This window comes from Mugil cephalus, chromosome 7 (assembly GCF_022458985.1).
Source record: "Mugil cephalus isolate CIBA_MC_2020 chromosome 7, CIBA_Mcephalus_1.1, whole genome shotgun sequence".
Taxonomy (NCBI): domain Eukaryota; kingdom Metazoa; phylum Chordata; class Actinopteri; order Mugiliformes; family Mugilidae; genus Mugil; species Mugil cephalus.
In genome coordinates this window covers 1,519,910-1,544,950 of record NC_061776.1, presented here as the reverse complement: position 1 = coordinate 1,544,950, position 25,041 = coordinate 1,519,910, and the positions used below count along the sequence as shown (strand labels likewise).

The 25,041-nt window shown below is 41.3% G+C and overlaps 2 protein-coding genes and 1 pseudogene across 4 annotated transcripts in view; 2 read left to right on the top strand and 1 right to left on the bottom strand.

Moving 5' to 3' along the window:
- slc39a6 (solute carrier family 39 member 6) overlaps window positions 1–2,479 on the top strand; it is a 15,003-nt gene extending 12,524 nt beyond the window's left edge. The window contains exon 12 of the mRNA XM_047589850.1: window positions 137–2,479. Coding sequence (XP_047445806.1) covers window positions 137–289 — 153 coding nt within the window. The 3' untranslated portion in view covers window positions 290–2,479. The remainder of the gene's footprint in view (window positions 1–136) is intronic.
- LOC125010904 lies at window positions 1,718–12,988 on the bottom strand (annotated as a pseudogene).
- On the top strand, window positions 12,484–25,041 carry LOC125010891. 3 transcript variants are annotated; one of them, XM_047589800.1, is made up of 4 exons: window positions 12,484–12,530; window positions 13,124–13,195; window positions 21,086–21,251; window positions 21,423–25,041. In XM_047589800.1, the coding sequence occupies exons 3-4, from the start codon at window positions 21,152–21,154 to the stop codon at window positions 24,758–24,760; spliced, it is 3,438 nt and encodes a 1,145-aa protein (XP_047445756.1). In that variant the 5' UTR covers window positions 12,484–12,530; window positions 13,124–13,195; window positions 21,086–21,151; the 3' UTR covers window positions 24,761–25,041. The 3 variants fall into 3 exon arrangements, with proteins under 3 accessions (XP_047445756.1, XP_047445755.1, XP_047445757.1); XM_047589799.1 differs by lacking the exon at window positions 12,484–12,530 and adding an exon at window positions 12,861–12,983; XM_047589801.1 differs by lacking the exons at window positions 12,484–12,530; window positions 13,124–13,195 and adding an exon at window positions 13,273–15,424.

Below are 25,041 nucleotides of genomic sequence, written 5' to 3'. Positions count from 1 at the left end.
GCTTACAGAGAATGAATGAATGAATGAATGAATGAATGAATGAATGAATGAAATGCCAGATTTGATCCTCCAGGTGGACCGGTTTCTTTGACCTCCCCCCCTCGCTGAAACGTTTCGTCCTTCTCCTCCCGTCCAGGTGCCTGAGATGTTGCACAACGACGCCGGAGACCACGGCTTCAGCCACTGCGGCTTCTTCCTCCTGCAGAACGCCGGCATCCTGCTGGGCTTCGGCATCATGCTGCTCATCGCCATATTCGAGCACAAAATCCAGCTGGACCTGGGATACTGAGGGGAGGCTGCTCGGCCCCCGAACTCCATGAGCATTCCAGCGTCTCCGTAGGATGTGTAGTGTTTTTTATTTTTTTGTAGTTGTTGTTGTTTTTTTTTAGTTGCTTCTGACGGACTCCAGCCCCCTGGATTTAGTTTGGGCCCCCGGGGGAAGTGGCCTGTGTGCTCGGCTTCCTCCGAGGCCTCGCGTCCGTCTTCTGGCTGCACTGATTAGATGTGAGTCGTCTCACGCCGTAGTTTTCCTATTTTTCCTGTTTCTTCTTACATGGTCAAAACGCGGGAACACAAATGTCTGAGAGGTCACGTTAGTTAAAAAACTGGATTCAGAATCGTGTTGGATTTATTTCCGCCGTTACGGCCGGTTTAGTCTTTTCATAATGGTTTTTATTGAGCTGCTGCGTTGGAAGTCTGTTAAATCCACCCTCAACGTGCCAAAACATCCAACCACCATCTACACAAAGTCCCTTCTTTAAGTACTGGAAACGAACGGACCCTTGAATCCTGAATGAACGACTGATGCGTTTGTGGCGTCTCCTCCTTCTCCTCCCACTCTTGTTGTGTTGCTTGTGTCCAGCTCTTCTCTGTCACCGATCACCGTCGTGTCTCACATCCACTCACCTCGCTGCTCGTTCTCGTGAGAGTTGTCCCGAAACGTCTTTCAAATCAAGATCGCTTTGAAAATGAGTTTATATTTTCGATCCAAACTGATGGAAACTGTCATTTACAGAAAGTCAGGACAAAAAGATCCCAACCAGGAAGTTTTAAAGTTTTAGTTTTGTGCTCTGGTTGTGGTCGGTCTGGTGCAGTATGAGGTTTAACCGAAACCCCTTTCATGGTGAACTACCGTGAAGAGGAGGTTCCTGAGTTTCATAATCACACTCTTTGGACAAAGACTCCAAAAGTCGGTCCATTAAATCCAGTGCTTTGTGTTTTCTTTCCTAATATTTACAGCGAATAAATGAAGGAACGTCAGGAGCGTAAAAGTGATAAGATGACTTTTAGTTTGGTGGTGGTTCCTGATGAACAGAGCGTCAAACGTCTCTTTTATTTACTGACACGTCTTTGATTCTCAGTCGCAGCATCAGTCCGTCAGTATTTTAGTTGAAACTTGAAAATCTTCTGCACTTGCTGTTATTTTATTGCTGTATCTGGAGCCTGGTGCTGTGGTCTGCAGCTGCCTGACTGAGCGTTTCTTTCGAAATTCTTCCGTCTCTGTCTCCGACCATCCGGTTATTTGCATTTAAATAAATTCTCATTTGGTTTCTCCATCTCTAAAGTAACACTAACCATTGAATAATTGACTGATCCGTCACATTTTAGCCGAGGAGTCGCTCCGTTCAGAATTCATTGCGCCCAGCGAAGAGCTGTCGGGCCGATCAGACCGTGTGACCGTGGGTTCGTGTGGTGATGAGAGGTTACATCTGTATCGATCCAAAAAAAAAAAAAAAAATCATTTTGAAAGTGGAGAAGCAACTGGAAACAGCCGAGGAGAAACATGCTACTACCCAGCAGACCCACGTCTGAGCGTCTGCAGCTTTACTCAGTTCAGTTAGTTTAAAACGTGTCTGATTGGTCGCACGATCCAGTTGATGCAGAGCGATTTCTTTTTTCTCCTCTGGTTTCCAGTGAAGTCAAACTTCTTGCTTTTTCCATGACTAAAACGAGCCACAGCTCCCAGTGAGAGGCTTCATTCTGCTCTGTCTGACAGTCCATGGAGCTGAACTCTAACGTGGGCCCTCAGCAGCACCACTACCTCCGACCTCTGTTACATGTGAAACGGAAAAAAAAAAAAAAGAAACTGCAGCAGCTTTTGTTTTTAATATTTTTTATTTTTCATTATTTGATTATTACTGTGGCAGCTCAACAGGAAACGTATTTAAAGAGTGTGTTGGTCTTTGTTACAGTCGCTCTGACGTTTAGGTCAAATTACAAGGTTTGCCTCACAGGTTGTCGCTCACTGTGTGTCCTTCATGTACAGTGTTACACTGTGTGTACTTGTGTGTACTACGCTGTTTCATTTGTGTGCGTTTGTTGTGAAGATCGCCTCAGCTTTCATGTTCAAAAACTGTCCGAGTGGGAAAACGTGTAAAACTGTGTAGAAGAGCAAAAGGGAGAGAGTTTGTTTCTTTCATGTTCACAGGAGTTTAAAAGGCATCTGTCAATGAAGGGAATTAAAAGCTTCACCATAAAATGTCTTAAGTTTCTGTCTTCTTTCACATCAAACCTTAAACTGACTCGTTCTCTTCTGATTCACATCATTTAAGGTTACGGTCCTTCTGAGGTTTCTACATGAAAATTATTCAAAGCGCAGATTATCACACAACTTCTGGAAGTAGATAAAGAGAATTCAATCAGACACACAAAACAGAAATGTTACCCTTCAGTATTCACTTATTCAGATTTTTCAGATATTTAAGAGACAGCAAACACGTGAGAAAACATATTTCTGTGGTGCTCGTAGGAAAAGTGTCAAACAGAATCGAGTTGAGAAGCTCTACCTTTGTAACATCTGTGGTAAAGACTGACAGACTCTTCAATGTGAGCAAAACATTTAAATATTCAGCAGAACTAAAACAACATGACAACACACAAAAGTGAGAGACCGTACTCTGGAGAAAGATGTGGGAAAAGATTCAGTCAAAGTCATTTCTATTTCCACGTAAAATCCCACACAGACGAGACACCTCATTCCTGCAGGTCCATTTATCTTTTAGAGGAACGACTCTGAACCAGAACAAAAAAGAACGTCAGTGTTCAAACTGAATGTATGTAAGAGACTAAACTACAATAAACGATAATGTTCATCAAATATCACAGAAGAATCCAAACAACTGAGAAGCTGCACCTTTGATCGTCTGTGGGAAACAATTTACTAACGTTCAACACAAAAAGGCGCATGAGAAACCACACAGCTGAGAAACATGTGACAGGTAATATTCCAACATTCATCAAATACTGATGAATATCAATAACAAGACATGACAATCTGTGGATGTGAGGCTGTTTTCTTGCCTCCGTCCATGTAAGAGATCACACAGGTGAGAAGCCTTGTCCTTGCTATCCGTTAGTGTCATTTGTTAGAGGCTTATCAGCGTACTTTGTTTATCAGGAATGTGTCATTATGTTCATATTTCTATTATATACAGTATGTTCACTGTTTAATAATTATGCATATATCATTCATTTCAGTCTGTTTCTCTCTAATTATTCTATGTAGAAACCATAATCAGCATAATGAGATGCCTGTTCTATATATAAAGAATCATAATAGTCCATTCAGACGTCTCACTCCAGTTTACAGAGGCTGTGGAAAGACTTCAGCAACACAAAGAGTTACTTATGAACTGTTGCGAGTGTAGAAATAGGAGTTTAGAAGTAAAACCACCAGAAGTATTCTCAGTTCTGTGGAGAGCAATAGATGAAAACATACATTAAGGGGTTCTTGCAAAGAATTAGAAGCATGAACCCGTAATCTCTGTAGCTCATTAAACACACAAAACAAATTAATTCATTTAGTCTTGACAATTATGAGAATAACAAATCAATTGCTGAAGATTTTTCACATCATGTTGTAAATAATGAAGGTGGAACAGAATTTGACTCCATCAAACTTTAATGACATTTTGTTTCACAATTTAACAAATTAAAACAACTTCAACAATCAGTTCATTTAAGTTCATTTCTTTTCTACTACATTGGTAATCAAGTTATCATTTCAGCTATTTTCAAAAACACAGACAGTATTAATTACATCACCTGCAGTTATAATTTCAGAGAGAAGCTATAAAGATAAATGGATGAAGTATAAATGGAAAAACATGCAACATAATACATCTATCATTTAATCTCTGTCATAGAATATATCACACAGAAAAGCTTCAGTTTCAATCACTATGTTCTACCTAATAATCAAGTTTATATGTAATAATTCCAGTGACATTTTCTGCCACTTCCTAAATTCTGCTGTTTTGAGTTTTGCTGTAAAGGCCTCTCATTGCTCCTAACAAGGTCTGTAGACCTTATAATAAGTTTTTCTAAAATCCAAAAAAAAAAAAAAAATTTCTGGGTCAGGCTTTTCTTTTCTTTCTTCTGCTGCCTTTGCTGAGACAATTCTTCGTCTGTTTTTGTCAGCTCTTCTTTTCGGGCTACCTTGGAGATGATCTTTGCCCTCTCCTTCACTGCCTCCAAAGACTGAACTCGAGCCTTGAAACCAGGTTTGGCTTCTGATTTCTCTCCTTCTATCAGCTGGTCGATGTACTCTGGAGTGGTCAGAGGGTTTGGCCTCAGGGCGATCTCTTGCAGGCGAGTTATACTATGAGCTGACTGCTCTATTAAGGACAGCATCATGACTTGGAGCTGAACAATCTCATTCTCTTGGCTCTCAATCAGTTTCTGAATCGTCATCTTATCTTTTGTAGCTTTTTCATACTTTTGCTTTAGCTCTTGCAGTGTCTGCTTCTCTTTTACTTGAACATACTCCCATTTGTATGTCTGGTTGAAATGAACACTCCAAATGCATTTTCCAGGGCAGACTGTGCACATCCCTGTCCTATCCATTGATGCACAGCCTCGTTTCTCATTATCATCTGCTATTGCACATGGGTAGTGGCATGTTATAGAACATTTCTGACAGTTAGTAATGTAGACCCCTTTCTCTGTGAGCTGTCTTTTGACTGGCTTAGTAACTTCAATCTCAATCTCAAAGTTCTCATTTGAAGTCATGATTGTTTCATGATCTTTGACCCTTTCTTGCGTTGCCTTAATTTCACCAAGTTTGGCTAGTCCAACTCTAATTTGTGGTTGCAAACTTTCAATGGCTGCTTCCAGCTGCTTTCGTTCTTTTAAAACCTCTTGAGTCATTAACAAGCTTTTGGTCGTCATCGTACCCAAAGCAGTGAAGAACTTCTGCATACTTTTGGCCCCCATCTTCCAAAACATTTCATCAAAGTCGTCATTATCCTCGTCAGAATCTTCATCTTGGGGGTTGATACTCTTGCCACTGTTGTTTGCAAATAATGCAGAGTTGTTGAACTTAAAGTGGACTGGGAGCCCCAGCTCATTTTTTGGACATGGGACCCCGGAGGCATTTACTGCCTCAAGAACCGGTGGCTGCTTGCCATCAGCAAAAGTCACTAGCATCTGAATGTTTTCTGCCACATCTTTGCCAAAGATTGAGAGCACCGAGTCAAACACATACTTCTGTGTTGGTGTCAGTCGTGCAAGAGCGGCCTGAGTAACAAAGCATACTGCATCTATCTCACTAACTCCATCAACAGAAGTAAAAAGCCTTCGGATTTGTTCAGTGATCTCCTTGTCTCTTGTTATTCCTCTGGTGTCTCCAAAACCTGGAGTGTCCACAATGGTCAGAGAGTAGGGGATGTTAAACCCCTCCTGGTGGTTGATTCTGTACACAGTGACTTCAGAGGTCTGACTGTGAACCTGAGATAGTGACTGATCCTCAACAACTAACTTAAACCTGAAACTATCTTTCCATTCAACACCAGCAACATAGTTGATCATTCCATTGATGAGAGTGGACTTTCCTGATCCGGTGGATCAAGAAGCTCCAAGCATAATAGTGCGGTTCTGTCTCATGCTTTCTTTACCAAGCTTGTAGCCCCGGCAGCCATCTATGTCCATATCATCGACTTCCAGAGGCAGTTTGTAAACTGAGGGGACATCTGAGTTTATAAACTTGCTGATGTGTTTGAGATATTCAGCAACACGTGCAAATTCACACTTTGTTGTCCAGACACTAACAGTGATGCTTTCCTTGCTCCTACCAGCTACACCACAATCACATCTGACTCTGACTGCATATTCTGTCTCTGACTGAAGCCCAGAGAGGACAGCCTTTTCACCTCTTGATATTGTTTGCTCCCACTGGACATCTTCCACTTTTGAGCTGTTATCTGTTTGTGCGTACTCCACAATGTAGCTCAATATCTGGACATCCTGTCCAAGCTCAGCAGGTCTCTCCCAGCTAACTGATATCTCAGAGGAGGTTGGTTCAAGCTGAGGTTTTCCAGGAGGACTGCAGGGTAACGTTTTAATGACATCACTGACTGCACTGACTGGTCCAACACCTGCTGAGGTCACTGCTCTACACCTGAACACATACTCTGTGTTTGGCTTCAGATCCCTCACTGTGACTTCTTCAGCTATTGATTGACTCTCCTGTTTCCATTCATCTTCTCCACGGACACAGAACTCAACAGAGTAGGAGGCGATGTTCTCGGCTCCATGTCTGGGAGGAGAAATCTTCAGGGTCACACTGTTGTGGTTGATGTCTCCTGCTGTCACAGTTTCAGGCTTTGAAGGTGGCTCAAAGTTCTCAGTGACAGTAAAGCCTTCTTCATAAAGGTAGATGCTTGAACCTTTATATCCCTCATTGGTTAAACCCACTGTCAGGAACTTCACACTCTCTTTCTCCTCGTTGGCCTCTGCAAAATCACTGAAGAGTTTTACCTTCGTCCGCATTTCATCTGCTACTTCCTTTGAAAGGAACCATTGTTCCTTCTCTATATCATAAATGTGTGGTTGGTTTGATCCCGTTAAGTAGTTTGATAAAGCTGAGAGGTACGGTTCAGGACTTCCCAGGGAGGTGAAGACAAAACACACAGCATGTTCTACTAAGAACTACTAACTGCACTAAGAAGTTCCTCCTGTAGAACATTATTAGAAGGAACGATCTTGGTGTTTTTCATCTTGGTGGTGAAAGATTTTAAGATGCTGATTTCTCTTTCTTTACAGTCCATCCACTCATTCAGGGCTTCAATGTTGAAAGGTGAAGCAAGTTTCTTCTTCAGCACGTCTGCCAGCTCAGACTCCTCTTCTCCTCCTCCTCGGATCGATGGAAGCTTCTTTGCCAAAGTTTGTTGGAATTCCAGCTTGAACTCACAGCACATTTCTTTGAACCTTTTAATGTTTTTACAGACTTGTGGGAACTGCTGTGCAGTGGTGGTGCTCAGTGCATCATTGCACCTGATTTCCAGCTCCATGAAGTCCTCCAGGAGTTTCTGTGCTTGGTGAACTAATCCGATACTTATCTGACGGACCAGTTTAGCTGCAGTAGAATCTAAAGCTGTCAGTGGTAACAGCCAGACCTTCATTGGTACGGCATTTTCTCCTTTGGCTCCCAGTAGTTTTGGCAGGCTTTGGTAGACCTCAACAGCATCCAAATAGGACACTGGATTTTTTGTTAGAGAAAAGTCTCCAAGAAATTTGCATGAGAATTTCTCAACATTTGCTTTGTCCTTATCTTCCATTTTCAGGGAACCTTCACCATCTATAGGAATGGTGGGTATCTTCTTGATCATCACTTTCAAGCTGCCCTGAATGTCTTGATTATTTTCTTTTTCAGAAACCTCACGGTCAAACACAAAGAAGGCTTGTGCCCCATAAAGAATACCTGTGACTATATGAGTCGCTAAACCTTGTTCAAAAACGTATGGATGTTTCACATTTCCTCTTCCAAGATGATTCATTGACAGTTCCTGGAACTTTGTGGTAGTTTTGTACTTCAGTGTCATTCTGGCCTGTTTTTTAGAGGTCTTCTGATCATTCAGGTATTTGGCTGATCCTCCAACTTTTACCAAACCACACAAGAAACTTGCTTTCAAAGACGCTTCAACATTTAGTGCTGATAATTTACCCTCAATAGACTCAGATGCAACTATCTCAAAGTCACTGTTAGGGCTGGGTCTTTCCCTTGTGTCTTTCTCCAGGTCATTCTGGTCCCACAGAGTCATTCCTGCAAGAGAAAAGAGCAACAATAAAATGTGGAGAAAAACTTAGACCTCTCTGTATTGGAATAAGTACGCTGCATTCTATCAATTAAGTTATCCCCACCATCCCTTAAAGTATGCGAGTAACAGTTCCAATATTCAGTTGATGTAGAAACGGAGTCAGAGAAGTTTTGATTCTGCTGGTTGATCATGTTGGAGTTTGTGTTGCTGTTAAACTGGATTGACTGGAAACTCTGTGTTTCCAACATATATATTCACCCACTGACTACAATGTCAAAATATTAGGAATATTAGGAACAGTTGAATCAACAGCTCTCTCAGTTATTTGAAAACTAAGGCTTAAAGCCTGACCTGACTTCACCAATCACTGCATCAACAGACCCTTATTCCACCAGCACTGGTTGAAGTTACCAACAATCTCCTCATTTCCTCAGCCAATGGACTTGTCTCTGTACTCATTCTGCTAGTTTTTAATGCTACAACTGACACTGGAACGTGTTATTAGAATTCATAGAAGAGCATAGGCTGGTCTGAATCTTATTTATGTGATAGAATTTCCTTTTTTCATGTCTATAGTGACAACAGAACACAAGTTACTCATTGGGTCCCACAGGCACCTGTTCTATAGGTACTTTATAAATGCTCTCTAACTACATATATTTGGACTATGCAGATAACATATTATTTCTGTGCAGCCAGATGAAAGAAGACGACAAAAAAACCTTAGTCAAAGTTTATGCATGTCTTGATGACACTGCATGACGTGTGGTTATTATGATAGTTATATGATTGTAAAATGATATTCTGATGTCCTGTGTGTGGGTGTAGTTTGCTCGTGTTGCTAAAGGTAATTTCCAGGGACATGAGATGAATATTCAGGGTCACTTGGATGCAGGGCAGGAATTTCATGAATCAATTTAACTTTGTGCCCTTGAAAAAAATATCTACTGTAAGGCCACGGTGCAGTTTTGCAGATGTGTAGTCTGCCTATTGACTGTCAACAGGTTTTAACACCAGCAGCGTCTATTGAGAAAAACAATACGTCTTTTGATGATGTTCTGGATTCTTATTGGGCAACTCATCAGTGGTGAAGACTTAATCAAAAGGCCTTAATTAGCATTAAAATGTCTTGAATGTTTCAACAAATGCTAAGTAGGATGTTATGATTGTAATTAGTCTCAGATGTGACTCTGCAGATGCACGTCGTTCATGTAGCAGTTGATCCTCATGCAAGCATGGGAAAAAGTGTACATTTAATGACATTGTCTGGCAGAATAAAGGGAGACTATTGCGGCTAACTTGCCGTGGTGGTGACTGTACGGTGGAGAGAGGAGCTAATAACGGGGCTAAGTTAGCATGCTGAGGCCATGTTAAACATGCTGCTATTATTTGGCTGATGGACAGAGCTCGACACAACTTAGCTGTCAGAGAGGAAATATTCCTCCTGGAACTTAAAATCATTGGGGGTTTTTATGCCCTTGGTGCCCTCAAAAAATTGACAACACAAAAGGCCAAATGGGCTTACCCCTAAAATGACAAAATTCCATGCCTGCATGTCAGGAAACTCTTTAAGTAAAAAGAAGCATATTAACTAGTGGGTAGGAAAAGAGACACAAAAAATGCTTTTCCTCTCTGCTGATTGGTGTGTGACTGAAAAAGATTGACTGGTAAAATGTTCCAATCACATTAATTGGTGGAAAGGAAATTACAGAAAATGATAAATCACACATTTAGAGTTCATAAATTTAAAGGACAAGGAAAATCATCAGTATCAAGGGTGATTATAAATATTGTTGAGCTTCCATATCAATAACAGTATGTTACTACATGTGTTACATTAGATTCCAGAGACTGTATTGTCAACATTGACTGTGTGTGTGTGTGTGTGTGTTCTTGTTCTTGTGCTCTCATATGTATTGATGCATCTTAAACTTCAGAGACTCTAAGGAAGGAAAAGATTGATATAACTTTTGAGTTGAATTGAATTATTTTTGATGTGTTAAAAAATGGAGAACATTTGTTATTGGTCAGTGTCACTGTCCTGGGCTAATATTTTATAAACAGACATGAATATATCAGAATCCCACAGGTTTACAGCGTGAATATTTATGTTTTCTTATTTAATCCACAAAGAAGCAAAGTTCACATGTGAACTCTTACCAGGGATGAGTGAGTCTCTGCGGCAGTCATAAAGCATCCCCAGGCTGAATGGACGGCCCAGAGCCACCATCTCCATCGTTTCACTGGCTGCAGGGTCCATCTGATGGTCTGATGAACACAGATAATATCAGTCCTTCGACTCTTTATCATCCATCCATTAACTGTTCATAGATCTGTATGAAAAGCTCCACTTGACAACATTGGAACTTGGAAAAAACATTTGAAGGACAAACATATAGAAATAAATGTATATAATCAAACTGCCTTCATCAAAAAGGAGGGGGCTGTTAACAGCAGCATGAGTCTCAGGGTCTTTGTGTTTAGGATGGCTTTCCTGGTCAGTGACTGGCTGTACATTTCTCGCACCTCCCACCTCCAAATCTCAAAAGTGATGGTGGTCTTTGTGTTCCGGCACAAGATTAGGCTGATCGGTGACTCTAAATTGACCCTGTGAGTGTGAGTGTGAATGGTTGTTTGTCTCTGCGTTAGCCCTGCAATAGCATGGCAACCTGTCCAGGGTGTACCCCCCCCGCCCCCCGATGTCAGCTGGGATAGGCTCCAGCAGCCCCTGCAACGCTAGTGAGGTAGTGAACAGTGGTGACCCTCCAGCCCCAGGCCCCTTCCTCACATAAGGCCAGCTGCTCCAGCATAGCACATTAGTCATTCACCAACAGAAAGTACAAAAGATGGTGTTTTATGTAGAGATGTTTGGTCATAAACACAGTTATAAAACTTTAACTGTTGAATGATCAGTTAGTATAATTCATTATGGATAAAACATGAGACTGTAGATATGAACTCATCACATGAGGGTGAAGGATGTTGTAAATCAGCATCAACTTAGACCAACATGTGTGTTTCAACATTTCAGTCTTTATCAGCTCAGAGAACTCTGCCTCATAACATTATTAACATGAATGTTGCTCAGTGCAGCTTTGATTTACTCCTGCGTACAAACTCCACTCAATCCATTCAAATGATCTTTAAGAATAGAATCTTTCCCTAAATATTTTTATATCTAACTTAATCATCATTCATGAAATTAGAATTTTAACAGATTGTAACACTTTTTACACAACAAACACAAAAAGAAGGGGTGTATACAAGTAGAAATAACAGAGTGCACTTACATTCCGAATGTGTGTGTTCATCAGAGCGAGTGCTGTGGTTTCAGATGTTATTTCCTCTGTGAGAAAGACACACCTCCAGATCTTAGATGGAGGCAGAAGAAATAAGAAACACCCTAATTTCTCAGAAATGACTTGACTTTCACTTTCAGGTTTTAGGGTGGGGGGTTTCGGGTTAACGGCCTCGATTATTGTAAAGACACTGTTACAGCCCTTGGCACCAATAAACACAGGGTTGGGAACGACTGGTACCACTTTATTCATCTGTTCAGCACCTAGTACCATGAAACTAAAACAAATACAAGCAAACAAAACAGTCAGTTAGCACGCAGTAATATTTAAATATTAACATTCTATGCATCTTAACACACATGACATTTCTAATTCACAAAACTACTATAGTAGGTCATTCAATACATTATCACGTTTCCTTAAAACACACACATACACTCCCAATAACAATCAATACCATGCACCCCACAGCTCTTTTACAAAAACAATAGCCAACACTAATATCTTAATGTAACACACCTCTCTTCATCTACCAAGGGTGCAATTTTAATTCAAACAGCCTCATCAAACGGTGACATGAACCCAACCTGGACCGATTTGTTACTTTAGTTGTCTTTGCTCCCAATGATCACCTGCTAGAGCCATGCTGACAAACTGGCGTGTGACGTCACTATCCACCCTCTTCCCTTTAAACTTTATGAGAGCGGTAACCCAGGAACAGAAATAAAATATATATACGCATAACAATAAATCAGTCTGCTGGCCACTTACAGACAGAAATACACATTAAAAGTGATTTGTCATGAGTAAAATATAAAAGTCAGTAAACTGCAGGTTTCTCTGTCCTCAGTTACTATTTTTCATGAGAAGTTGTTAGGACCAATAAAGACTAATGGAAAATGTTGTGTTGATTGTCTTTGTTGAGCCAATTCTTTTCTTTTTTAGAGTGTATTGGATCATACGACACTGTTCCAAAGAATAAGTGAGACTGGACTCACTTTTACTTTTGCATTCATTTTTGCATGTAAGGGTTAAAATAATCTGATTATCATAAAGTGTGTGTGTGTGTGTGTGTGTGTGTGTGTGTGTGTGTGTGTGTGTGTGTGTGTGTCTTCTCTATATAAATGAAAGCCACACAGAGGAAGTGAACCAGACCTCCTCTCTCCTCCTTCATGATCAGAGTCAAACTGAGCAGGTAAGAGCCTGAACATCCTGAGCTGTTCATGTGTTTATTACATGTGTGTTAAATGTAACAGACTCTGTAAATGTTGTCAGTGAATCTGCAGCTTAGGACCATCAACATCTTTACTGTCCAACTAACCAGTGTCAGTAACTAGAGTCCACGTTATAATAAACTGGGAGAGTAACTAGAGACAATTAAATTCAGCGGTGTGATACATGTACCACACAGATGCAGCATGAAGAGGGACATTATCTGTGGAGTTTGTTTAATCAGGGAGGTACAGACAAACAGGAAACTCTTGACTGGGAACGGAAGGGTGAGAAACTTTACCAGGAAGAGTCTGTACCACGAAGTCAGGCAGACGAATGCTGGAAAATCTCAGGAAAGAACATAAATCTGGAAGAGTGAGTGTGATTTAAAGAGTATACGCTGGTCTGGATGGATGAGGAGTGGTGGTCCACACAGGTGAGATGAACTGACCGACAAGGCAAGACTGAGTAGAGCCAAGGCGTGGTCAATGAAAACATACTAGGAGGGCTGACTGAACTGTGACACCGAGTAAATTCTACTGTCAATGTGATTCCTGGTGTTTGTTGTTAACACAGAAGACATCAGTGGACGTCACACTGGACCCTTCACTCCCACAGTAACGTGTCCATCAGCAGAAGACATATGAAGTAAGTGACAGATTATGTTTTTACTACTTTTCATAACTCAGCTAATGTCTCGGTGGCTGGAGGGGCCTCTTCTCTTCTTTATCATCATGTCTGTATTTTAATGATTACATCTAGTCATGGTCACGTCCTCATGCTGTTGACATCATGTCTGTCTCTGAGACACTTGTGATCCAGCTCCATTAGTCTGTTCTACATCATCTCTTCATCAGTGTTTCAGGATGTATCACAACTGTTAACCGTTGTTACCTCTCTCAGAACGCTTTAACTTCCTGCTTCCTGTCAGACTTTTTTCTGTTCACACTACACTGATCATAGATCTGTATGAAAAGCTCCACTTAACAACATTGGCACTGTGTGTTTGGATGCTGCTATCAAAGCAGTGTAACATTTGTGTTTGCTACATAAGTGTGTGTGTGTTATTTCATAGCCTTATCTTCAGACAGGATGAAAAACTAAAAGGGACTCATTGTTTGATTCCAAACCCATTGTTCTTTTTACTTTCTACACCCATGGTAGTGAACAGTGGTGACCCTCCAGCCCCAGGCCCCTTCCTCACATAAGGCCAGCTGCTCCAGCATAGCACATTAGTCATTCACCAACAGAAAGTACAACAGACGGTGTTTTATGTAGAGATGTTTGGTCATGAACACAGTTATAAAACTTTAACTGTTGAATGATCAGTTAGTATAATTCATTATGGATAAAACATGAGACTGTAGATATGAACTCATCACATGAGGGTGAAGGATGTTGTAAATCAGCATCAACTTAGACCAACATGTGTGTTTCAACATTTCAGTCTTTATCAGCTCAGAGAACTCTGCCTCATAACATTAAGGATGTAACGAGGTCTCATGTCACGAGGTCTCGCAAGATTTAACTCGACGGTAATTGCCGTCGCATTAAAAATCAGTCTCGCGAGATTTGTGAGCCAGCAAGCGGACAGAGTGATGTCGGAAAATATCGGTATTACCATTGAAAATGCCCACGCCACTTTCAAATCATTTGTTGGGCAGCATTTCGGGTACCCGGCGGAAATGATAAATGGCGGTAGAGTGACTGATAAGACACGGACAATATGCAAGCATTGTATGAAAATAATGCCGTACACCGCGACTAATACGAGCACGATGCAGAGACATACACAGCACCACCACAGCTCGGTACTCAAATCAACACCTGCACCTGTGAAGAAAACACTAACAAGCCAGACAACGCTGACAAACGCATTCGGATCTCAACTTCCACAGTCAAGCGCCAGAGCCACAGCCATAAAAACAGACATAGGTGTTGTCATCGCAGCAGATATGAGGCCATTTTCTGTGGTAGACAATCAAGGATTTCGGCGGCGACTCCACACACTGGAACCGAAGTACACCATCCCATCACGCACAGTGATCCTGAACCTCTATGAAGAGCCCAAGAGCAAGATCGATTGAACAGATCCTGAAAGACGCAGAAAGCATCGCCATAACAACCGACGGTTGGACATCGAGAGGTACGCAAATTACACAATTACAAAATTTCACAATTACAGCCCACACAATCAACAATGACTGGAAAATGTAAAGTGTTGTACTACAGACTCACCCACTTTTTGAGTCCCACACAAACACAGCTGAAGTTTTACAGACAGCTGTTACTGACTGGGAGCTTAAAAAACCCAACCACGGCATCGCTATTGTAACTGACAGTGCATGTAATATGGACGTGGCCGTGCACGAGGTGGGATTGAAGCCACACGAAGTGTTTTGCGCACACTATAAATCTGGCAACCCAAGCTGGCCTCGGTGTTCCCTGCGTCGCTCGTTTGCTCGGGTGGGGGAAACGTGTGGCCGCTTTGTTTTTTTTCATCGGAGTTCAACGGCTACCGCAGGGTTATTCTCCAAGCAGAAACAGCTACAACTGCCATCACACAAGTTAATCATGGACGTTACGACACGATGGAACAGCACGTTGGATATAAGCTGTCATGACAGCAGCTCTCACCAGCCCAGTTAAGACAAAACGCCCGAAGCATCGATAAACTTGACAGCTGCGATTTCAGAGATGCTGAAGACCTTGTGAAGCTGTTGCTTCACTGAAGAGCATGATTGAACAGAGTGTGACACCAAATGATGGAGATTCCACCACAGTGGCCAACACAAAAACTGCAATCCGGACCATGACCAGTGTGAGGCCGTCTTCCTGAGGGTACAGAACACGGCAGAACAGTTGCTGCATAAACAGGTATATATATATTATTATCGAGGCAATGCAACGCGATGCCTCTATATTGCTATTGTGCGTACTTAATCTTCTTATTCTTCTTCCATAGCTTATTCGGCGCGCTACTTGTCCCAGAGTTGTGGAGCGATATGGACAATGATATATCAAAACTTGGGACTTGATCGGGAATGGTGTGCTATGACTTTTATAAGGGATTAATGAAACGGGATGAGAATAAATGACAAAAAAGCGACAGATTTTTCCCATAGGAATGAATGGAAAAGCCAGAAAAAAGTGCCAACATTCCAAAATCGCCTCGCTCGCTTTGCTGAATGATTACTCGGCCATGCTTTGGAGTAGAGAAAATCTGAAAAGTTTGTACAAGGCAGGACAAGTGTAGCTTTCTTTTCCACAAAACGGCGTTTCTGTACCTGCTACGGTTTGGTCGCAGTCGCAGTTTACGTTTGGGTGAAAAAAGTTGAAAAATATCTTTTAACATGGGACCCTATGGCCGCACTCTAATCGCACTCTAGCCAGAGGACTTTTCTGTTTTAACCGAAAACAAATTCAAAGTTATCTAGCGGCCACAAATTTGGAGCTAAAGAAATAAAAATTACATAAAAACGTAGGAATTTGTGTTGGCTTTCCGATGGTGATTCGTGTATGTCCTACGGTTTGGACTCCAGGCCCTTCTGAGCGAGGAGTGCGACCAACATCCCGCCCATCCGCTCCCATGTTAAATAAAGGTCAGATTTGGGGTGAAAAACGGCAACGCGAGGTGTTCTCTCTCTCGTCACAGCAGCCACAGTTTTTCGCCGTACGTGCGTGGAACCAACATTAAATCGAAGAGGACCCTTGTCTGGCGCTCACAATGCATTAATTTTCCCCGTACGACCTATCGTTGGGGAGTTATGAACATTTGTTCGGAGGCCAAATCCTAGGGTACAGAGATAGTTACCCCCCACTTACATAAGCACTAAAGTTCTTATATAAGCTGTGAGAGAGCAGGGGAGGGGCCGTAACCATGGTTACAAAACCCACACGCACAGAGGAGGTGGGAGGAGCTTATAGTGACAGCATCATATAGGGAGGAGGGGCTAATTAACAGCAGGTGTGTACCTGCTCATCATGTTTGCTGCAGTACCTAAGGAGGGAGACTTTTACTGTAGTACTGGACTCCACCATTAATGAAGGAACTGAGTACTTTTACTCTAGTACTGGACTCCACATTAATAAAGTAACTGAGTACTTTTACTCTATTACTGGCCTCCACCATTAATAAAGTAACTGAATACTTTTACTCTAGTACTGGACTCCACATTAATAAAGTAACTAAGTACTTTTACTCTAGCACTTGACTCCACCCGTAATGAAGTAACTGAGTACTTTTACTTGACTACTGGACTCCACCATTAAGAAAGTAACTGAATACTTTTACTCTAGTACTAGACTCCACCCGTAATAAAGTAACTCAGTACTTTTACTCTACTACTGGACTGCACCGTTTTGTAAAGTAACTGAGTACTTTTACTGTAGTACTGGACTCCACCATTAATGAAGTAACTGAGTACTTTTACTCTAGTACTGGACTCCACCATTAATACAGTAACAGTACTTATTACTCTAGTACTGGCCTCTACAATTAATAAAGTAACTGAGTACTTTTACTCTAGTACTGGACTCCAGATTAATAAAGTAACTGAGTACTTTTACTCTAGTACTGGCCTCTACAATTAATAAAGTAACTGAGTACTTTTAATCTAGTACTGGCCTCCACCATTAATAAAGTAACTGAATACTTTTACTATAGTACTGGACTCCACCATTAATAAAGTAACTGAATACTTTTACTATAGTACTGGACTCCACCATGAATAAAGTAACTGAATACTTTTACTCTACTACTGGACTCCACCTGTAATGAAGTAACTGAGTACTTTTACTCGACTACTGGACTCCACCATTAAGAAAGTAACCGAATACTTTTACTCTAGTACTAGACTCCACCATTAATAAAGTAATAGTTCTTTTTACTCTAGTACTGGCCTCTACAATTAATAAAGTAACTGAGTACTTTTAATCTAGTACTGGCCTCCACCATTAATAAAGTAACTGAATACTTTTACTATAGTACTGGACTCCACCATGAATAAAGTAACTGAATACTTTTACTCTACTACTTGACTCCACCTGTAATGAAGTAACTGAGTACTTTTACTCGACTACTGGACTCCACCATTAAGAAGGTAACCGAATACTTTTACTCTAGTACTAGACTCCACCCATTATCAAGTAACTGAGTACTTTTACTCGACTACTGGACTCCACCATTCATAAAGTAACTGAGTACTTTCACTCTACTACTGCTGTAACCATGGCTACAAAACTCACGCACAGAGGAGCTCACAGCAATGGAGGAGGAGGGAGGAGCTTATAGTGACAGCATCATATAGGGGGGAGGGGCTAATTAACAGCAGGTGTGTACCTGCTCATCATGTTTGCTGCAGTACCTAAGGAGGGAGGCTTTCATTAACACAACAGCTGTGTACCTGCTGACATCATAATGGAACACTAAGTCACTCACACCGCCAGATCATTATGACCACCTCAGACATGGACAGACAAGGAGAAGGAGGCCAAATCTCACTCCACAGACACTCCACTGTAGCGAATGACCACCTGCTCCTTCCACACACCCAACTGAGCAGCCAACCCTGACCCCACATTCAAATAAGCCTGCCAAAACATTATGACCACCGAAGTCATTACAGCAGTACAGTGGGACGGGGACCGTTATTAACGTGACACTAGTGGCCCGGCTGCAATTCTGGTCCGTCTGCCAACACAATACTGGGTCTCAGACAATGCCAAAACATTATGACCATTCAGGCCATTACAGCAGTACTCATATTGACAGCATTATATAGGGAGGAGGGTCTAATTAACAGCAGGTGTGTACCTGCTCAATATGGCTGCTCACTGCTGAGTCACCCAGGTGGCCATATTATTAGGAACACCTTACAGTGAAGAATCGGACATTTGCAGCAGTACCTAAGGAGGGAGGCTTTCAGTAACAGAACAGCTGGGTACCTGCTGACCATCATAATGGAACACTAAGTCACTCACACCGCCAAATCATTATGACCACCTTAGACATGGACAGAGAAGGAGAAGGAGGCCAAATCTCACTCCACAGACACTCAACTGTAGCGTATGACCACCTGCTCCTACCGCACACCCGAACGTGCACCCAACACTGACCCCACATTCAAATAAGCCTGCCAAAACATTATGACCACTCAGGCAATTACAGCAGTACAATGAGACGGGGACCATTATTGATGCGACACTCGTGGCCCAGGTGTGGTTCTGGTCCCTACCGACACAGTGCTGGATCTCAGAAAACCTGCCAAAACATCATGACCATCTCAGATGTTTGACATAGGTCGAACTCGGCATTAGTCGGCACAAGCAGCATTGCCTCGTTCAAAATTTCCCCTTGGGAATTTTTTAGTTTTAAATGGTATTGTGTATGTTTGTCAACTTAACATTTTTAAGAGATTGATGAAGTGTGTGTGTTAGAAACATGAGAGCATCTCTCTCTCTCTCTCTCTCTCTCTCTCTCTCTCTCTCTCTGTGTGTGTGTGTGTGTGTGTGTGTGTGTGTGTGTGTGTGGAGGGCTCTCAGCTGCTTATCAAATTTAACACTAGTGTTTCTTCTGTTTAAGCTCTGCATGTAACAGACTGACTGCTGCTCTGATAGTCTTTTGTTATTCAGGTGAGATTTGTCCTCAGTTTCCTCTGAAAGCATCAGATATAAGAAAGAAATTCAGGTGAACAACTTCTTATTTTTTGACTGTGTTGATTCCTCAAGAACAATACCACTCAGAGTGATTCCTTTGTGATAGAAACTTAAGAGTCTTAGCTTTCATACGAGCCCAAGACCATGAATGAGAAACTGTTTGTGAACAGCATTCATTTACTTTGGGTATGTCCTGAATACGCATTCTTCTGCAAAAAGGCCTGAATGTTAACGGCCACATGGCACAATCCATTTTAACATCGCATTTCCTGTGCGCTGTACTGGAGTTCATTTTCTGTTTACACATTTATTGTTGTTTTATATTTCTTATTCTTTTTACACAAAGACCAATTTTGACATGACTAATCATTATTGTCCATTATGTCCATATTAGTGTTATTTTTTCATTCACCCCATCAACTTTTGTTTGTCCACCTACCCACCTACATGGTGCAGGTGCTGTCAGTCAGTGCCATCAGTTCTCAATGAGCAATCAGTTCCCTATTTAAGCAATGAAAATCTGTGCTACAGCCCTTTAGCAATCCAGGAAGTAACCCAGGTCTTAGTGAGAATGTTGTGTTGTGTGTGGATGTTGACCGCAGGGGATTTGTCAAAGTTTTATGAACTCTGAGTGTGCACCCCCAGGGACACTGCACACGTTTGAATACTCTTTATTTGGTTTCTTTTAGTGCGTCAGAGTTGCAGTGGCCGTGTTGGTGGACTTGGTCACAACGGTATGATGTTGCCCACAGGGTCATATTGACAGGCTAAAACCTGGTATACATACGATAATCATAAATGGTATGATCATTCTATAAAACACAAAATAAATGAAATGAGGAAATACAAATGTTTGGATTCTTGGGATGGGTATCGTTAAGGTTTTATCTGATACCGATTTATTTTTCTCGAACCATCAACACATAAAAGCAAGTACAAGTTGCATCTGTATCCACCAGAAATATAAAACAGTCCAGAAAAAGACCAAAAACAAATCTAGTTGGAGGGACAGGATGAAGTCTTTCTTGTTCTTCTTCCTCCATATCATGTTATTACACACAAACCAAAACAAAAATCATTCCTTATTTTTTGAAACATTAAATATTATTAACATCATTTCTGTGTAAGTCTAAAATTATCTATGTCCAAATACTTATTTATTAGAAAGGCCTATATTCGTTTTTAAAATTTGTCATGTTATTGCACATTTTTATTTCCTCCTCCATATCCTTCCATATCCACACTGAAATAAATGATGTATCACATTTATTCTTGTAAAGTTTTGCTGTTTTGCCAGGATATGATCATTAGTATTTTTACTTTGTGAAATGTTTTGAGTTGGTCTGAAACTGATTTATAAGAATGTTGCTCTAACATGTGATGTAGATTTAACTACACCTTCATGCTTCCATCAAGAAGGATCCGTCCAGTACATTTATGACTAAATACCAACACATAGAAGAGCAACAGTTGCACCTTTTGAGTGGGATTTCTGAACATGCCACAGTGTGACTTTATCAACATGTTAACATGCAGTAATTTTTGTTAGCATTTTGACATCAGCAGCTACTTCAAAGACCCCAGTGGAGTGATTAGTCTTTGGGCTCTAAGTGTCATTTCTATATGCAACATCTGCCAGAAGTTTGCACATACCTTCTTATTCAACATTTTCTTTGTTTCTGTGATGCTTCAAGAATGCTACACTACACATGTGTATAATGCTATGGTTAAGATATGAATGATTAATGTAATGAGACTGAGATAAATAGTATTCAAGTCTTCAAATCATGATTAAACCAACACCAGAAAGCAGCTTGTTTTTGTCTTGTTATTGTTATGGGGCTCTCTATACTAACTGTCCCTTCTGCATTACTTCTACAGACAAATGGATGTTGAATACGAGTAGAGTCACAGACCTGATATCATCTGCATTCACCAGACCAACAGATGGACCCTGAAGCCAACAGAACGATGGAGATGGTGGCGCTGGGCCGACCATTCGGCCTCGGGATGCTGTATGACTGCCGCGGAGACTCACTCATCCCTGGTAATCTCACCTCTGATTCACTTTTTGGAACCATAAACCATGGAACCATTCGTATTAATATCCAAAATATTTAGTTTACATTTATACATTCATATATTTGAGGATTTCAATTTTATGTCTGAAAATTATGGAGGCAATAACAGGTCATTTAACCTTCATGTGATTTAACAGGAATGACTCTGTGGGACCAGAATGACCTGGAGAAAGACACAAGGGAAAGACCCAGCCCTAACAGTGACTTTGAGATAGTTGCATCTGAGTCTATTGAGGGTAAATTATCAGCACTAAATGTTAAAGCGTCTCTGAAAGCAAGTTTCTGTAGTGGTTTGGTAGAAGTTGGAGGATCAGCCAAATACCTGAATGATCAGAAGACCTCTAAAAAACAGGCCAGAGTGACACTGAAGTACAAAACTACCACAAAGTTCCAGGAACTGTCAATGAATCATCTTGGAAGAGGAAATGTGAAACACCCATACGTTTTTGAACAAGGTTTAGCAACTCATATAGTCACAGGTATTCTTTATGGGGCACAAGCCTTCTTTGTGTTTGACCGTGAAGTTTCTGAAAATGAAAATCATCAAGATATTCAGGGCAGCTTGAAAGTGATGATCAAGAAGATACCCACCATTTCTATAGAGGGTGAAGGTTCCCTGAAAATGGAAGATAAGGACAAAGTGAATGTTGAGAAATTCTCATGCAAATTTCTTGGAGACTTTTCTCTAACAAAAAATCCAGTGTCCTATTTGGATGCTGTTGAGGTCTACCAAAGCCTGCCAAAACTACTGGGAGCCAAAGGAGAAAATGCCGTACCAATGAAGGTCTGGCTGTTACCACTGACAGCTTTAGATTCTACTGCAGCTAAACTGGTCCGTCAGATAAGTATCAGATTAGTTCAACAAGTACAGAAACTCCTGGAGGACTTCATGGAGCTGGAAATCAGGTGCAATGATGCACTGAGCACCACCACTGCACAGCAGTTCCCACAAGTCTGTAAAAACATTAAAAGGTTCAAAGAAATGTGCTGTGAGTTCAAGCTGGAATTCCAACAAACTTTGGCAAAGAAGCTTCCATCGATCCGAGGAGGAGGAGAAGAGGAGTCTGAGCTGGCAGACGTGCTGAAGAAGAAACTTGCTTCACCTTTCAACATTGAAGCCCTGAATGAATGGATGGACTGTAAAGAAAGAAAAATCAGCATCTTAAAATCTTTCACCAACAAGATGAAAAACACCAAGATCGTTCCTTCTAATAATGTTCTACAGGAGGAACTTCTTAGTGCAGAACATGCTGTGTGTTTTGTCTTCACCTGCCTTCAGGGAAGTCCTGAACCGTACCTCTCAGCTTTATCAAACTACTTAAATGGATCAAACCAACCACACATTAATGATATAGAGAAGGAACAATGGTTCCATTCAAAGGAAGTAGCAGATGAAATGCGGACGAAGGTAAAACTCTTCAGTGATTTTGCAGAGGCCAACAAGGAGAATGAGAATGTGAAGTTCCTGACAGTGGGTTTAACCAATGAGGGACAGAAAGGTTCAAGCATCTACCTTTATGGAGAAGGCTTTACTGTCACTGAGAACTTTGAGCCACCTTCAAAGCCTGAAACTGTGACAGCAGGAGACATCAACCACAACAGTGTGACCCTGAAGATTTCTCCTCCCAGACATGGAGCCGAGAACATCACGTCCTACTCTGTTGAGTTCTGTGTCCGTGGAGAAGATGAATGGAAACAGGAGAGTCAATCAATAGCTGAAGAAGTCACAGTGAGGGATCTTAAGCCAAACACAGAGTATGTGTTCAGGTGTAGAGCAGTGACCTCAGCAGGTGTTGGACCAGTCAGTGCAGTCAGTGATTTCATTACAACGTTACCTTACATCAGGGATTGTGGTGTAGTTGTTGATGCTGTTAAAGTAAAAAGCATTCTGTTGAAATCTGAGAAAGGGCCTCTCTCTGTTTATAAGATTCCCCTGAAACAACAACGAACCAGTGTAGATGGTTGCAGATGGTTCAGTTTTGGGAAAGACGTCACAAAACACAGTCGTACCATAATGGTTGTTGGAGCAACTGGTGCTGGAAAGTCAACTCTGATCAATGGGATGATCAACTACATTCTAGGTGTTAAATGGGAGGACTCGTTTAGGTTTAAGTTAGTTGTTGAGGATCAGTCACTATCTCAGGTTCACAGTCAGACCTCAGAAGTCACTGTGTACAAAATAAACCACGAGGAGGGGTTTAAAATCCCCTACTCTCTGACCATTGTGGACACTCCAGGTTTTGGAGACACCAGAGGAATAACAAGAGACAGAGAGATCACAGAGCAGATACGTAATCTATTCTCTTCTGGACATGGTGTCACTGAAATTGATGCAGTGTGTGTTGTAGCTCAGGCTTCTTTAGCACGACTCACACCAACACAGAAATATATCTTTGACTCAGTGCTCTCAATCTTTGGCAAAGATGTGGCAGAAAACATCAGAGTTCTGGTCACATTTGCAGACGGTCAACAGCCTCCAGTTCTAGAGGCGATCAATGCTGCAGGTGTCCCATGTCCTAAAACTAAGAACAAGCTGCCAGTTCACTTCAAATTCAATAATTCAGCCTTGTTTGCAGACAACAAATCTGCTGTGAGTGGAGATGATGATGATGATGATGATGATGATGATGATGGAGGATTTGATCAGATGTTTTGGGACATGGGGACAAAAAGCATGAAGAAGTTTTTTGGTGCTTTGAATCAAGTAGAAACTAAAACTTTGACACTGACAAAGGAGGTCCTCAGAGAAAGACAACAGCTCGAGATTTCAGTCGAAAATCTCCAGGTGAAGGTTAAAGTTGGTTTAGCCAAGATGGAGGAAATGAAAGAGACAAAAGAAAAACTGAAAGAGTTTGAGGCAGAGATCAACAGAAATGAGAACTTTGAGTTTGAAGTGACTGTCATGAAGCCTTTTAAACACGACATTTCTGGTTCTGGAAGCTTCATCACCAACTGTCAGACATGTCATGTCACCTGTCACTACCCTTGTGGTATACCAGATGATAGAGATAAAGCAGGCTGTGTAGCAATGGGATCAGATGGATACTGTAAACAGTGTCCAGGCAAATGTTACTGGAATGTACATTTTAATCAGAAGTACAAATGGGAGTATAAAGAAGTTAAAGAAAAACAAACTGTGAAAGAGCTGAAGGAAAGATATCTTAAAGCCAAAGGCGGTAAGATGTCTGTTCAGGCATTGATTGATAAACTGAAGGATGAATATGATCGTATCCAGGATGAGGTGGTGAATCTGATAAAGGAATCTGGTAGATGTCTAAACAGACTGAAAGAGATAGCACTGAAACCAAAACCTCTGTCCACTTCAGAGTACATTGACATGTTGATTGAAGGAGAGAAAGCTGAGGCCAAACCAGGCTGGAAGAAACGAGTTGAGTCTCTGATGAAGATGAAACAAAAAGCAGAGTTCATGGCTAAAGTAGAGAAAAGAGAGAATCCTCTCAGTTCTCAGTTTTAATTAAGGTCAACAGAACAAACATGACACTGAGACTAAAACCAACAGAGACCAAGACAAGGACGATAACTGCAGTGACATTAAAGACCAAGACAAGAGATTGATAGAAACCAAGAGGAAAAGACCAACAGAGACCAAGACAAGGAACAGACTGATTCAGAGACTGAGCTCAGTTCTGATTTAGTTCAAGATGTGACTGGAGTTTTATTCAAGTAGTCGAGTACATGATGTCCTGTGGCTTTAAAAACACAAGAAAAGATGTGAATCACAATTGTGAAACCCCC